Source organism: Carcharodon carcharias, chromosome 16, assembly GCF_017639515.1.
Source record: "Carcharodon carcharias isolate sCarCar2 chromosome 16, sCarCar2.pri, whole genome shotgun sequence".
NCBI lineage: Eukaryota > Metazoa > Chordata > Chondrichthyes > Lamniformes > Lamnidae > Carcharodon > Carcharodon carcharias.
In genome coordinates this window covers 77,870,541-77,885,534 of record NC_054482.1, presented here as the reverse complement: position 1 = coordinate 77,885,534, position 14,994 = coordinate 77,870,541, and the positions used below count along the sequence as shown (strand labels likewise).

The 14,994-nt window shown below is 39.8% G+C and overlaps 1 protein-coding gene across 3 annotated transcripts in view; it reads right to left on the bottom strand.

Moving 5' to 3' along the window:
* pik3r3b (phosphoinositide-3-kinase, regulatory subunit 3b (gamma)) overlaps positions 1-14,994 on the bottom strand; it is a 610,777-nt gene that overhangs the window by 18,182 nt on the left and 577,601 nt on the right. For all 3 annotated transcript variants that reach the window (XM_041207743.1, XM_041207744.1, XM_041207745.1), the window contains 2 exons: positions 9,474-9,585; positions 8,817-8,915 (listed from right to left, as the gene is read on the bottom strand). In XM_041207743.1, the coding sequence (XP_041063677.1) occupies positions 8,817-8,915; positions 9,474-9,585 (211 nt within the window). The remainder of the gene's footprint in view (positions 1-8,816; positions 8,916-9,473; positions 9,586-14,994) is intronic.

The following is a 14,994-nucleotide window of genomic DNA, read 5'->3' as shown; positions in this document are numbered from 1 at the left end:
TAGATGGCATGTGTGCAACCTTTGAATCTGCAGCCGCATGTAAAGGTGTTACATTCCTTCATGCACTCCATCCCCCGCTCTAACTTGCTTTTGACATGGTTTTGTCTAATGCGCAGCCTTTCCTCAACATGCTGGTTGAGGAATCCGCTAAGCATTTCTCCACTGCTGTACACCACAAGCCTACCTTCATTGGTTTACGCTGGGATTCGTATAGCTCCACAAGCCAAGAGATTGGCCTTATCAGCAATCTTGTAAATAGGGCTTTTGCTCACCTTGTAAGCTTGACACAGAAATAGAATGCATCAAAGCAATACTGTAGAACAATGGCTATCTTGTTCAGATCATTGTTTGCTGCATATCGCACAAACTTGCAAATGGACAAAAGACCACCACATTTGGACCTGAAAAGTGCTCGATTTACCTCGAATTACCCAGGAGAGGCAAAGTATCTTAAAAATTTGAACAACAGGTTAAGCAAGCTGTATCATGCTGGTACTATGCAGTGGTGACGCAAGTGGTATTTTCCACTAATAGGATGCTGCCGCCAATCCAAAAAGACATTCTGCCTACTACACAATTGAGCAACGTCATGTATGAATTTCAGCCCGGGCATATAGGCCGTACATGCCCAAGATTGGCTGACTGAATGCAACAACATGTTCTTCTGGCTGTTCATAATAGGTAGAGTACACACTGTACTCAGCCAGCCCGCACTTAAAAAACCCAAAACAAAATATCTGTTAGTTGTGATGTTGCGAATGAGTAGTACTTGCAGAACAATCCTGAGTGTGCTAATAGCTAAACTAAAAACCAATTTTAGATGATCAGTCAAACTTGCAATGTGACTCATTTATGCTTGCTAGATGCAACATACATTCTTACACAGGGACACGTTATCATACGTACAACTTTGTGCCTTTTTTGAATTACCCGGAAGCACAGGGCCTCTATAGTTCCCGGTTGCTTTCTCCATGGCAGCACCTCAGCCAATCAGAATTGACTTGCCAACCAATCAGAACCCCTTTTCTCCTGTAGTATAAATTGTTGCGATTACTTAAAATTTGGCATTCTTGTATTGTCCTGATGAGTACAAGATGAAAATCTTCAGCAACATGTCTCTCTTTTCAGCGATATTCAAGGTTTAGATTAGTAATGCAGAAGAGCAAGGACAATCTAAAAGTAGAAAGTCTAAATTGGAAGAGAGCTAATTTCAATGGGATGAGAAGGGATGAAACCAGGGTAAAATGGAATCAAAGACCTACATGAAAAACTGTAATGGAACAATGGTTGATTTTTAAGCAAGTGATGCTTCATGTAGAGGCCAGGTACATTTCAACAAGGACAAAAGGGAGAGGAAACAAAACCAGGGCGCCTTGGATGACAAGTGATATTGAGAATATGATGAAACAACAAAAGAGGATTATGATGCATGTCAGGTGCATCCTTCAAGCAAGAACCAGGTTAAATACCTTGGGTTGAGAGGGGAAGTGAAGAGGAAAAGAAAACTGGCAAAGAGAGAATATGAGAATAGAATGGCAGTCAACATAAAAAGAAACTCAAAAATCATCTACCAACATGTAAATGGTAAGCAGCTAGTAAGAAGTGGAGTGGGTCCTATGAGGGGCAAAGAGGGTTACAAATGTATAGAGGTGCAGAGCAAGCCAAGAATACTTAAATAATACTTTGTAACAGTGTTTAATAAGGAAGGGGAATCTGACAACATAAAATTGGTAAAAGCAGAGATAGTAGAGGTATTGGATGGGGTGAAAATTGAAAGGGAGGTGGTAGTGGAAAGACTGGGTATCCTTAAGAGGGGTAAGTCACCAGATTGGGATGGCTTGCATCCCAGGTTATTGAAGAAAGTAGGGATGGAGGTAGATGAAGGGCTTGCCACAATCTTCCAATCTTCCCTAGATACAGAGAAGGTGTCAGAGAATTGGAGAGTGGCAATTGTGACATGCTTATTCAAGAAAGTGCATAGAGACTGAGCTAGCAACTACAGTCCACTTAGTTTGATGTCAGTGGTAGCTAAGGTTTTAGAAACAATAATCAGCAGGGAAAAAGATCAACAAGCAAAAGGTTTGAGTTATTTAAGGAGGATTTGTAAAAGGCAGATTGTGCTTAACTAATCTAATTGATTTTTTAAAATGAAGTAACAGCGGGAGAATGATGACGAATTGAATGCAGTGTCTGATGTCAACATAGATTTTAAGAAAGTATTTGACCAAGGATCACAAAGGCTGGTTAACAAAATTGTGGCGTGTGGAATAGGAAGTTCAGCATCAAATTGGATAAAAATTGGGTTAAAGACATAAAACAGCTAGTCAAGCTAAATGGTTATTTTTCAGACTGATGGATAATAGTGGAGTTTCCAAGGGTCAGTGCTAGGACCACTGCTTTTATTCCTATATAAATGACTTGGATATTGGAACCAAGTAAAATTTCAAAATTTGCTGAAACCAAACTTGGAGGAGTGGCAAACAGTGAGTATGATACCAATCAACTACAACAGGACATAGATAGGCTAGCAGATTGGAAGGAATTTAATACAAAGAAGTGTGATGTGATACATTTTGGCAAAGGGATAGGGAGAGGTAATTTAGATTTAATAGCACAGTTCTAAAGAGTCTGCAGGAACAGAGGGGTCTGGAGGAGCATGTGCATAGATTTTTGAAGGTGGCAGGACAGATTCAGAGAGTGGTTAGCAATGCATGTGGGATCTTGGGCTTCATAAATAAAGGCACCGAGTACAAAAGCAGGCAAGTTATACTGAACCTTCACAAAGCTCTGGTTAGGCCATAACTAGGGTATTGTGTCCAGTTCTTGTCATCACACTTTAAGGAAGATATGAGGGTCCCTGAGAGGGTGCAGAGATGATTTACCAGAATGGTTCCAAGGGTGACGGATTTTAACTAGGAGGTTAGCTTGGAGAAGCTGGGGTTGTTCTCCTTGGAGCAAAGGAGATTGATAGAAGCGTACAAGGTTATGACAGGTTTGAATAAGGTAGGCTAGCAAACCCTGTTCCCATTTGCTGAAAGTACGAGGATTAGGGGGCACAGATTTACGGTGTTGGGCAAGATGTGCAGGGGGAATATCAGGAAGACATTTTTTAAACAGCTAGTGGTAATGATCTAGAATTCACTGTCTACGTGGGTGATAGAAACAGAGACGATCAATGATTTCAATGATGGGCATTTGAAGAAATAAGCTTGCAGGGATGCAGCAGGGAAATGGGACTGATTGGACAGATCCACGAAGTGTCGGCATCGATTCGATGGGCCAACTTGCCTCCTTCTGTGCCACAAATGACACTATGACTCTTTTCTTTATACACATCTTCTCATCACTGACGTAACAGTAATATCAGTTTTGGCTACTGCAGATTTTGGGTCAGCTACACTATATACAAATTATGTCCTTTGTTCTAAAAAAAAATAAGAAACAAGGAGCAGCAGTAGGCCATTCAACCCCTTGAGCCTGATCTGCCATTTAATAAGATCATGGCTTATCTGATAATAACCTCAAATCTGCATCCCACCTACCCCCAATAAACTATCATCCCCTTGCTTACCAAGAATCTATCCGCCTCTGCCTTAAAAATATTTAAAGGCTCTGCTTCCACTGCCTTTTCAGGAAGAGATTCCCAAAGACTTAACACCCTCAGAATTTTTAAACAGTGACCCCTAAATCTGGATTCTCCCACAAGAGGAAACATCTCTCCACATCCACCGTCAAGTCCCCTCAGGATCTTAAATGTTTCATTCAAGTCACCTCCTACTCTTAACTCCAGCAGATACAAACCTAGCCTATGCAATCTTTCCTCATAAGACAACCCGCCCATTCCAGGTATTAGTCCAGTGAACCTTCTCTGAATTGCTTCCAATGCATTTACATCCTTCCTTAAATAAGGTGATTAATACTGCACAGTGCTCCAGATATGGTTTCATTAGTGCTCTGTATAACTGAAGCATAACCTTCCCCTCACAATAAATGATAAGATTTTATTAGCTTTCCTAATTACTTGCTGTGCCTGCATACCAGCCTTTTGCGATTCATGCACCAAGACCACCAGATCCCTCTGTAGCTCAAGAGCTCTGTAATCTCTCACCATTTAGATAATATGCCTCTCGCAGAATCACTAGTGTAGAAGGAGGCCATTCAGTCCATTCTGTCTGCACCGGCTCTCTGAGCGTTTTAACTTAGAGCCAATCCCCCCATAATCCTGCACATTGTTTCTATTTAGATAATCATCCAATGCCCTCTTGAATGCATCAATTGAACCTACCTCCCCACACTTCCAGGCAGTGCATTCCAGACCATAACTACTTGCTGTGTCAAAAAGTATTTTTCTCACCTCACATTTGCTTCTTTAGCAAAACACTTTAAAACTGTGCCCTCTGGTTCTTGATCTGTTTACGAGCAGGAACAGTTTCTCTCTATCTACTTTGTGCAGGCCCCTGATTATTTTGAAAACTTCTACCAAGTCTCCTCTCAGCCTTCGCCTCTCCAAGGAAAACAGTCCCAACTTCTCCAATCTTTCCTCATAACTGAAGTGTCTCATCCCTGGAACCATTCTCATAAACCTCTTCTGCACTCTCTCCAAGGCATTCACATTCGTCCTAGGTGTGGCGCCCAGAACTGTACACAATATTCCCGCTAAGGTCTAACCAGTGTCTTATTATATAAGTTCATCATAACCTCTCAGCTCTTGTACTCTATTATTGAAGCCTAGAATACTTTAGAAACAGCTCTCTACATGTCCTGCCACCTTTAATGACTTTTGTACATATACACCCAGGTGTCTCTGCTCCTGTACACCCTTTAGAATAGTATCCTTCATTTTACACTGTCTCTCCATATTCTTTGTATCAAAGTGTATAACCTCACTTCTCCACATTGAACTTTATCTGTCACCTATCTGCCCACTCCAGCAATGTGTCAATGCCCTTTTGAAGTTCTATACCATCCTCCTCAGTTTCCAATTCTCCCAAGTCTTGTGTCATCCGCAAACTTTGAAATTGTCCCCTGCACACCAAGATCTAGATCATTTACACATATCAGGGAGACCAAGGGTCTCAATATCGACCCTTGGGGGAACTCCACTACAAACCTTCTTCCAGCCCGAAAAATACCCATTAACCATTACTCTCTGTTTCCTATCCCTCAGCCAATTTTGTATCCACGTTTCTACTGTCCCTTTTATTCCATGACCCATAACTTTCCTCACAAGTGTGTTGCGTGGCACTGTATCAAATACCTTTTGGAAATCCATATACACCACATCAATGACCTTGCCCTCATCAACCATCTCTGATAACTCCAGCAAATTAGTTAGACATGATTTTCCTTTAACAAATCCATGCTAACTCTTCCAAATCAATCTAAATTTTTTCAATGTGACTATTAATTCTATCCCAAATAATTGTTTCTACAAGTTTCCCCACCACCGAAGTTAAACTGTCTAGTCTGTAATTGAACTCTTATTCTTCCTGCCAAAATGGATAATTTCACATTTTCCCACATTATACTCCATTTGCCAGACCTTTGCCCACTCACTTAACCTAACTATATCTTTTTGTAGCATCCTATGCCCTCTCCACAAATTACTTTCCTACCCTGGGGTCATCAGCAAATTTGGCAACCATCCCATCCACCCCTTCAGTCAACATCTTGCCAACCTGAAAAAGACCCATTTATGTTTACTGTTTCCTGCTAGCCAGCCAATTTTCTTTCCATGCCAATATGTTACCCCATACCATGAGCTTTTATTTTCCACAATAATCTTTGATGTGGCACTTTATCAAATACCTTCGGGAAATCTAATACAGTACATCCACCGGTCCTATCCACAGCACATGTCACTACCTCAAAGAACTCCAATAAGTTGGTTAAACATGATTTCCCTTTCACAAAGCCATATTGACTCAGCCTGATTACCTTGAGCTTCTCCAAGTGCCCTGCTAAAGCTTCTGATGACCCAATGTGTTGAGGCACTCCTCAGCCTGATGCTGAACTACAAAGATCAAGAACATACCAAATTCACTCACCTATCTGTTCAGACTTGTTTCATCACCAACACCTCTGAACAATTGTCCAGTGCGAAATGGATGCAGAGAGGAATGAATGGTAAGGAGTAAGCTCCTATCACCTCCTGCAGCTTTTGTTTAAAAAGCACATGTGCACAGGTGCTGAGTGAAGACAAGACTGGGGACTACTGCAATGCCCTCCCCAAAATGTCTGTTGATGTTTATTATCCAGTTTACACAAGATAAAAACCAACTTGGACAGAAATCAGAAGGATGTCACTGCCTTTGGAAACAATACACAAGTTAATGCTGTGAAGAGAGTTAAGGATACAGGACAAAACTGAAGAGAAAAATCCACTAATGGACCCCAACTGATCCCTCTTTTAAAAGAAATAGAGCAAGGTAATAAAGTAACTACCTTTCAAAAAACCTTCCATTGCAATTAAAAAGCTTAGAAGGAATTGTGCAAGAGTTCTTATTATTTCACTGAACTTTTTAATAAGCTAATCGTGACAGTGAATTAAGGGAGCACAATGTTGTGCTAAATGGGTAATTGGCTGCATTAACAATTCAAACAGGAGTTTGTGTAATTTTCCAAGGCAAAAAAACATCAGTGCTGAGAAATACTACTACAGCAGTCAAACCAGTACAATAAGATTTAAATTAAAAGTAGAAATGGTTTCCCTTTTCTGCACACATCATTACTAAGTTTTCCTTTGATCATAATAGAAATAAAGCACATTCTGACTGACTAATCATTGATCTTTTAAAATGCAATGGAGGGAAATCAAATATGACCAATATCTTGTGACACAGACTGAAATCACTCAATGAGATACTAATAATCCGCACTAGCAAGCCCAAGACAGAGAACATAACTCTAATACAAACACTGAATTGAGTGACAAATGGTTCGATTAAGTCTTTAGTGGCAAGGTGGTCTATGTAAGGCACATCTTTCCATTACACATTACACTCTAGCTAGATACACTAGCATGCCTACAACATAACATTCCAGTATATTCTAGATACTCCCAGTATCAAGAGTGGATATCAACATAATCCAGCTGGCAAGATTTTATTAAATCAAAATGTAAGTGCAATTTGTTACAAATTAGTTAAAAAATGAAAATCAAGCACAAACTTTAATTCAAACAGGCGTACAAAGAATTCAGTTCAGGCACACTGAACGTGAATAGTCTTCTCATCCACATAGGTGAGTGTTAGGTATTAGTGGAAAACACTATGGGTGAAGGAGGTACGAGATTCATTGTTGACCAGTCACGTTAATTGCTAATGCTAATGAAATCCCAGGGGACTGCAAGTAAAATTATTCAGCAACCCAGTCAATATTGTGTAACTAAACTTTCTAAAAAAAGCTTTTGATTAAGTGCCGCACAAAAGACTAAGTACATTTGAGTTTGTGGGATTAGCAGCAAGATTTTGGGTCAGATAAGGAGCTCGGTAGACTGTCTTGTGATAGGAGCACTGTGTGGGGGCAAGTTACTCATGGACTTGCACAGAAATTGTTACTGATGTAGTTGCGCTACAGCATCTTCATCACTGATCCAGATGAAGGCATCAGCAAAATTATTAGCAAGTTTATGAAGGACACAAAAGGTTTGAGCAGATGTAAGGACTGTAAATGAAAATGAGATCTAAATGCAATGGGGGGAAAAGATCCATGTCTATGTTAAAATACATCTGCCAGAGAGGTGCAACATGAAACAGATGGAACAATTACAAGCATGGAGAGTTGCGTACATGAGCTTACTGAATGAGAGAAACATCAGATGCTTATAGTGAATGATTCATTGAAGGTATAGGAGCACTAACGAAAGACTATTAAGAAAGCAAATAGAGTTTGAGAATGTATTATTGGGATAATTAGAAGCAAAAAGTGCTTTTCTTTCTTTGAACAAAACCTTGGTCAGGCCACATCTAGGACAAAGTGCCCAGTTTTGGACACAGTGGGTAATAGAAGCCCTGAAACAGGGATCCGAGGAGGTATCTAGTTTTGGGGGTAAGATGAGGAAAAAAAAAAATGTTTTGGGAAATACGACTGACGTCTTAAAAATAATGAAAGGGTTAGACAGTGTCCATATAGGTATGTTATTGAGCAAAATAGGCATAGGGGAAATACTTGTACATTGTAAAAATACAAAATTAACTTAGATGCTAGGAGGTACTTCTTTTTACCAGGTGTACCAACTGCTGACATAAGTTATTGGGATGTACAGAGTGTGCAAATTTATTGCAGACATTCAAAGGGGAGCTGGATGAGTTCCTGTAAGTGATTGAGATTAGAGTCGCCAATCATTGGTTCCCTAAAGCTTCAATTCTTGCCTTCAGGGGTCAGAGAGAAGTTTCTCAGTGCTTTGTCCCCAACCACTTAAATTGACTTCTGGTTTTTTTTCTGGCCTCTTCGAGGAGACTGCTTAGAACGATGGCGCATGCAAGTAACATCATGCCAGGGCAGGCCAGGCTTAATGAACCAGATGGTTGTCTCCCATTTGTTTTCTGTCAATTCTTCCCTATGAGTTTCTGTAAGGATGCAAAGATAGTCGGGCATGGGTGATTCTAAGAGTGAGCAAGGGATTTGTGGATGACTTCTGCATCATTTACACCTTGCTAGGTTCAAAAAGTGAATAGTAAATGTCAATGCAGAAGTTTAAAAATCTATCAAAGCACTCTCATTAAATAAACAATGTCTTCTCTCCTCAATACAGACTGTGAAATAGAACTAGCATTTTAACAAGAAATATTTCAATACTCCAACTTATTGTGTACCTGAGGGTCAAAGTATAATCTCCCTGCATCTTGGTGGAAGCATCCCGCACAAGGAATGTACCATCTGGCATGTCTCGCAACTTATCATTCACTTCTTCCCTATAGATAAAAAAAAGTGGTGATTAGACTGGGCCAGGAGACATCTATTGTGAACAAGCAATATTATCCCTGAGAGCTGCTCCTCTTAAAACCCAACCTGCTAGATTAGCACGATGACAAGACTAGCAACATGATTCTGATTGCTTTTTTTTATACACATATTAATTATGCATCGTTACTATTCCAATTGCATTTAACGCTTTATATAAGTCTCAACACTTTACCTTTTAGTTCTTCATCTTTTCCATTTCCTAATTAAGAGAATTCTTATTGTTAACTAGCTTTGCGTTCCTGTTTGATCTTGCATGGATAGGCTCATTAGGAAAGTTGCTGCTGCCAGAAAAGATTTTTTTTGAAAGCCATATTGCTTGATTCAATTGATCCCTATGACGGAAATTTTGTGTGACACACAAAATGGATTTTAAGCTGTTATTTCAGTTAAATTTAGCAGCAGGATTAGGCTGGAGGCCCTTAACTAAGTCAATTGGTTTTAAGCAAAACCGGCAGCTACATCTCAACAGATGATAGGAGTGTACCAGGCACAAATGATATACTGACCTAGAGATATCTCCCCAGTACCACTCAGCATCTTGTAGAGATATGCTTCCACTATCTTTGATTCCATTGGCAGTTATTGACGTCATGGGTTTAGGTGGCTTTGGAGGAAGAGCTGCAAGCAACAGAAAGAGACAAAATATTAATATAAAAGGAGAAACCCAAGAGTCCTCTAAATTTCTTTTTGATCCCAGTAAAATACCTATGTTCGAACAGAAGAGAAATTCACCAGCACAAGTAATGTACACTTTGGGTGTTGATTTACTGTTTATCAACTTTGATTTGCTATGTTTTTATTTATTAATTTATCTATGTGACACTCTACAAAGTGGATAAGAATTTTTTTGGATAAAGGTCATATTGACCCATAAACCAACCGATAGATGTTTCAGATGAGTAGAAACAAGGTGGCAAGTGTTAACAAACAAGGAAGGAGCTAGCTGAAAAGCAGAATACTATAGATGTTGGAAATCTGAAATAAAAAACAGAAAATTCTGCAAATACTCAGATGCTGCAGGTCAGGCAGCATCTGTGGAGAGAGAGCAGAGTTAGCTTTCCTAGCTCTGATGAAAGGTCATCAACCTGAAACATTAAGGAAAGGAACAAACCAGATTCAATACAATTAAAAATGGTAATGGAGAAACTAATGAGATTCTGTTGCTGCTGTATAAAATGTTTACAGAACTCTATTCACCATTACACTCCAAAGAAGAAAACGGTCAATGAATCCGACGTGTAAAATCAGCGGAGGATGTATAAATATGGTGACGTATCTTAGAAGACTCATGTTCTTTTATTAACTGCTTCTGGAAAGTGAGCGAGTTGAGGAAACCCCCTTGTAAACAGCTTTGGATTTATTTTCTCCTCCATAAAAGGAAACACCTAAATGAATAAGACTATACAACCACACTGCCTAGCTGTACAGTGCACTGCAGGGCAATCAATTACATTTCCTGCCCATTTCAGAAGGGTTTTGTGCACTAAGTTTACTACTTCAGTGTTGAATTAAGCTCCATATGGCACAAACTACTCTTAACTTCAAGAATAAATTAGAAGTTTGTATCTTGCTTTGAAAAGCCATAAGCTCAGCGTGGTTGAGTAAACAATTACAAAACAATGTTATGTAGCCTGAAATTAAGGAAAAATAAAAATCATGGGTACAATCTAGTGCTTTTTATTCTTCCATGGGATGTGGGCATCACTGACTAGGCCAGCATTTATTGCCCATCCCTAATTGACCTTGAGGCGGTGGTGGTGAGCCGCTTTATTGAACCACTGTAGTCCATAGGTATGCTCACAGTGCTGTTAGAATGGGAATTCCAGGATTCTGACCCAGCAACAGTGAAGGCTAGTCAGGATGGCATGTGGTTTTTGGATGACGGGGGATTGCAGGTGGTGATGTTCCCATGCAAATGCTGCTCTTATCCTTCTAGGCGGTAGATGTTGAGGATTTGGACAGTGACACTGAAGGAACCTTGGTGAGTTTCTGCAGTGCACCTTGTAGATGGTATACTCTGCTGCCACTGTAGATTGATGGTGGAGGGAGTGAATATTTAAGATGGTGGATGGGATGTCAATCAAGTGTGCTACTTTGTCCTGGGTAGTGTCAAGCTTCTTGAGTGTTGTTGGAGCTGCACTCACCCAGGCAAGTGGAAAGTATTCCATCATACCCCTGACTTGTGTCTTGTTGATGGTGGACAGGCTTTGGGAAGTCAGGAGGGGAGTTATTCGCTGCGAAATTCCCAACCTCTGCACTTCTACAGTATTGTATGACTGATCCAGTTCAGTTTCTGATATCCCAAGGATGGTGATATTGGGGGATTCAGTGATGGTAATACCACTGAATGTAAAGGCAAGATGGTTGGATTCACTCTTGTTGGAGATGTCATTCCCTGGCACAAATTTTAGTTGCCACTTATAAGCCCAAGCCTGAACTTTGTCTAGCCTTGCTGCACATGGGCACAGACTGCTTCAGTATTTGAGAAGTTGCGAATGGTATTGAATATTGTGCAATCATCAGTGAATATCCTCACTTCCGATCTTAAGACGGAGGGAAGATCATTGATGAAATAGCTTAAGGTGGTTGGACCTAATTGACTACCTTGAGGATCTCCTGCAGCAATGTCCTGGGACTGAGATGATTGAATTCCAACAACCACAACCATTGTCCTTTGTACTAGATATGGCTCCAACCCAACGGAGATCTTTCCCCCAGATTCCCATTGACTTCAGTTTTGCTAGGGCTCTTTGATGCCACACTTGGTCAAATGCTGCGCTGGTGTCAAAGGCAATCACTCTTACCCCACCTTTGGAATTTAGCTCTTTTGCCCATGTTTGGATCAAGGCTGTAATGAGGTCAGGAGCCAAGTAACCCAAACTGAGTGTTGACTTAACAGAACCCAAACTGAGTGTCAGTGAGCAGGTTATTGTTGAGTAAGTGCCACCTAATTGCACTGTCAATGACGCTTTTCATCACTTTGCTGATGATTGAGAATAGACTGATGGAATGGTAACTGACCAAGCCAATTAAAAAGAAATGAGAAACCAGCATAATTAAAGATAGCCAAACCCCTAGGACTAGCTATTTTCCACCAAAAGGTATTGAAAGGTGGTGAGGAAGTTGACTTACTGGCATCAGAGTTTTGGAAAATCATGAGCCTCTATTCTGGAATTGTCACCTTGTGGTAAATTGCCAAAGGCGCTCCATTATTTAAGAAGGGCATGTGAGATAAACTAGAAAATTATAGGCCTGTAAGTCTAACATCAGTTATGGGTTTATTAGGAACAGTGAAATTAAGCATTTGGGAAAACAGGAGCTGACCAGAGATACAGCACAAATTTGTAATGGGCAAGTCATGTCTAAACTTTTTTTTACATATTCATCCGTGGGATGCAGACATCACTGGTAAGGCTGGTATTTATTGTCTATTCCTAATTGCCCTTGAATGGTGAGCTCTTTTCTTGGATACAACTGAGTGACTTGCTAGCTTATTTCAGAGGGTAGTTAATAGTCAACCATATTGCTGTGGTTCAGGAATCACTTACAAGGTCTGATCTGTATGAATGGATAGATTTTCATAGCTAAGGCAATTAGGGGATCAGATGAGTCTTTACAACAATTCGGTAGTTTGATGGTCACCATTATTTTTATTCCAGATTTTATTTCATTAATTGAGTTTAAGTTCCCCAGTTACCCTAGTGGGATTTGAATTAATGAACTTGGCTGAATTTTTTTATGATTTTGTCCAAGGATGTTATTGATATGGACTTCCAGACATCATTTGACAAGGTTCCACAGAAGACAGAGGCTGTACATAAAATGAAAGCGTATGGAATTGGGAGGCAAACCCATTGGTTTGGATAAGGAATTGGTTAGGATGTAGGAGACAGAGAGTAGGGAATAATGGGAATGTACTCAAATTGGCAGGATGCAACTAGTTGCTTTCCCCAGGGATTTATACTGGTCTGCAATCTTTCACTATATTTAGAAATGATCTGGGTGAAGGAATAGAGAGCCATATATCTAAGTGCGCCACCTAGCTTAGTGCTATCAGCAAAGTAAACAGAATAGATGGGAGTAGAAAGTTGCAAAGCGGCATCAATAGATTAAGTGAGTATAAACTATCAGATGGAGTTCAATGTGGGGAAAGTGCAAGGTCATCTTCTTTGAACACAAGAAAGAATGACCAGAGTATTTTCTAAACGGCGGGAACCTAGAAATTCTGGATGAGCAGAGAAATTTATAGTCAATGAAATCATTAAAACCAAGGTAATTGCAGAGGCTAATGGAATATTGGCCTTTATCTCAAAAGTGGACTGGAATAGAAGATGGCGAGGGGGTGCAGAAATTATATAACAGCTGTACAGAATTATGGCTAGAACCCATTTGGGGTACTGCATTAAGTTCTGGCCGCTCCAGCTCAGAAAAGATACATTAATCTTGGAGAGGAAAGGGAAACAACAGATTCACCAGATTGATATCAGGACTACAAGTGTTAAATTGAAAAGTGTTACACAGACTAGACTTGTACTTTCCTGAATATTGAACATTAAGGAATCAATTGATTGAGGCATTTAAGATAATTACAGAATTTGATAGGGTACAGAGAGAGAGGGACACAGACAGAGCGAGAGAGAAACTATTTCGTCTGGTGGGAGGGTCCAAAATTGTTCAGAGGTGAAGTCAAAAACCACTTCACACAAGGGTTGGTTGAAATCTGGAACACTCCTAAATTTAAAAACAGATTTCTGTTGGGGGTGCTGGTTAGCTCAGTTGGCTAGGCAGCTTGCGTGTGAATCAGATTAATGCCAACAGCACACGGGTCAATGCCCATTCTGGCTGAGGTAGACTTGGGCTTGCCTCCTTGCCATACCTGTAGTTAAAAAAAATCATGGCATTTTGCCATGGTTTGATGAATAATCACCAAGGACCTGCCTTTGGGCAGAGAACTCAGAAGATGATTTTTGTTAGGCAAAGGTATTTAGGGTTAATGAACTAAAGCAGATTGATGGAGTTAAGAATTAAATCATGGCTGATCTATATAACTGAGTTGTGCAGCAGAGTCGAAGGACTGAATGGTCTACTCATGTTCCTATGAAAAATGGTTTACAATTGACTTAAATCAGTGCTTCATTAAAATTTAACTTTATTAAAATATTTGAAGTCAGATATATGTTTGAAGTTCTAAGATTAAATTGAACCAAATTTAGAATCTCAAAGTGATCCAAGTTTTGGGCACTTCAGAATTTTTATCCAGGACAATATGCAGAAATCAGTGTTTAAATCAGTGAAGACATTTGCTTACACAGATCACATAATGGTTAAACACAACTGAACTGAAAGTATTGGTCATTTCAAGAACAGAGTACAATTCTCAGCTAATGCTTAAGCCAGTTATATAAAGTCACTATGGTGTAGAATTCTACTGACATAGGAGTCACTGTTATACTCTAGGGCTTTAAAAACAAAAAGTCTCAGATGTAGGCAACTACCAGATATCAAGTATCATAAGCCAGCTTGAACATGTTAAAGTGCCCAAAAGAGCCTACCCTCATTCAAATAATGTGCCGAATTGTCTTATTCATGATAATCATCACCTCTTTATTGTTGGCCTCCAAAAAGCTGTATAACCACAAGTAGCTTGTACTCATATACAGTTTCAGTTTCTTTGCATACTGTAGGACATGACTCACAAAACTAATAGGGAATTCCCATTGAAAAATTTTAGAAAAAACTAATGGCATGAATGTTGCTCTTGCTTGGTGAAACTGAAAATGATTTACAAGGTCACAATGATTTTCTTTTTGGGTTTCCCTTCCTACTCATTTCTCTCTTTCCCCCCTCCACCCCCCCCCCACTAAATCTTATTTGGATTCTAATATGGATCCCGATACATGAAGTAAGCTTCCATTTATTGTAGAACTTCCTGGCCAAATGAAAATTACATTGGGAAAGAAATGGTAACATTTACCTCCAATCTGCTACTGTACATCTTTCCCTCAAGTTGATATTCCCCTAAGACAT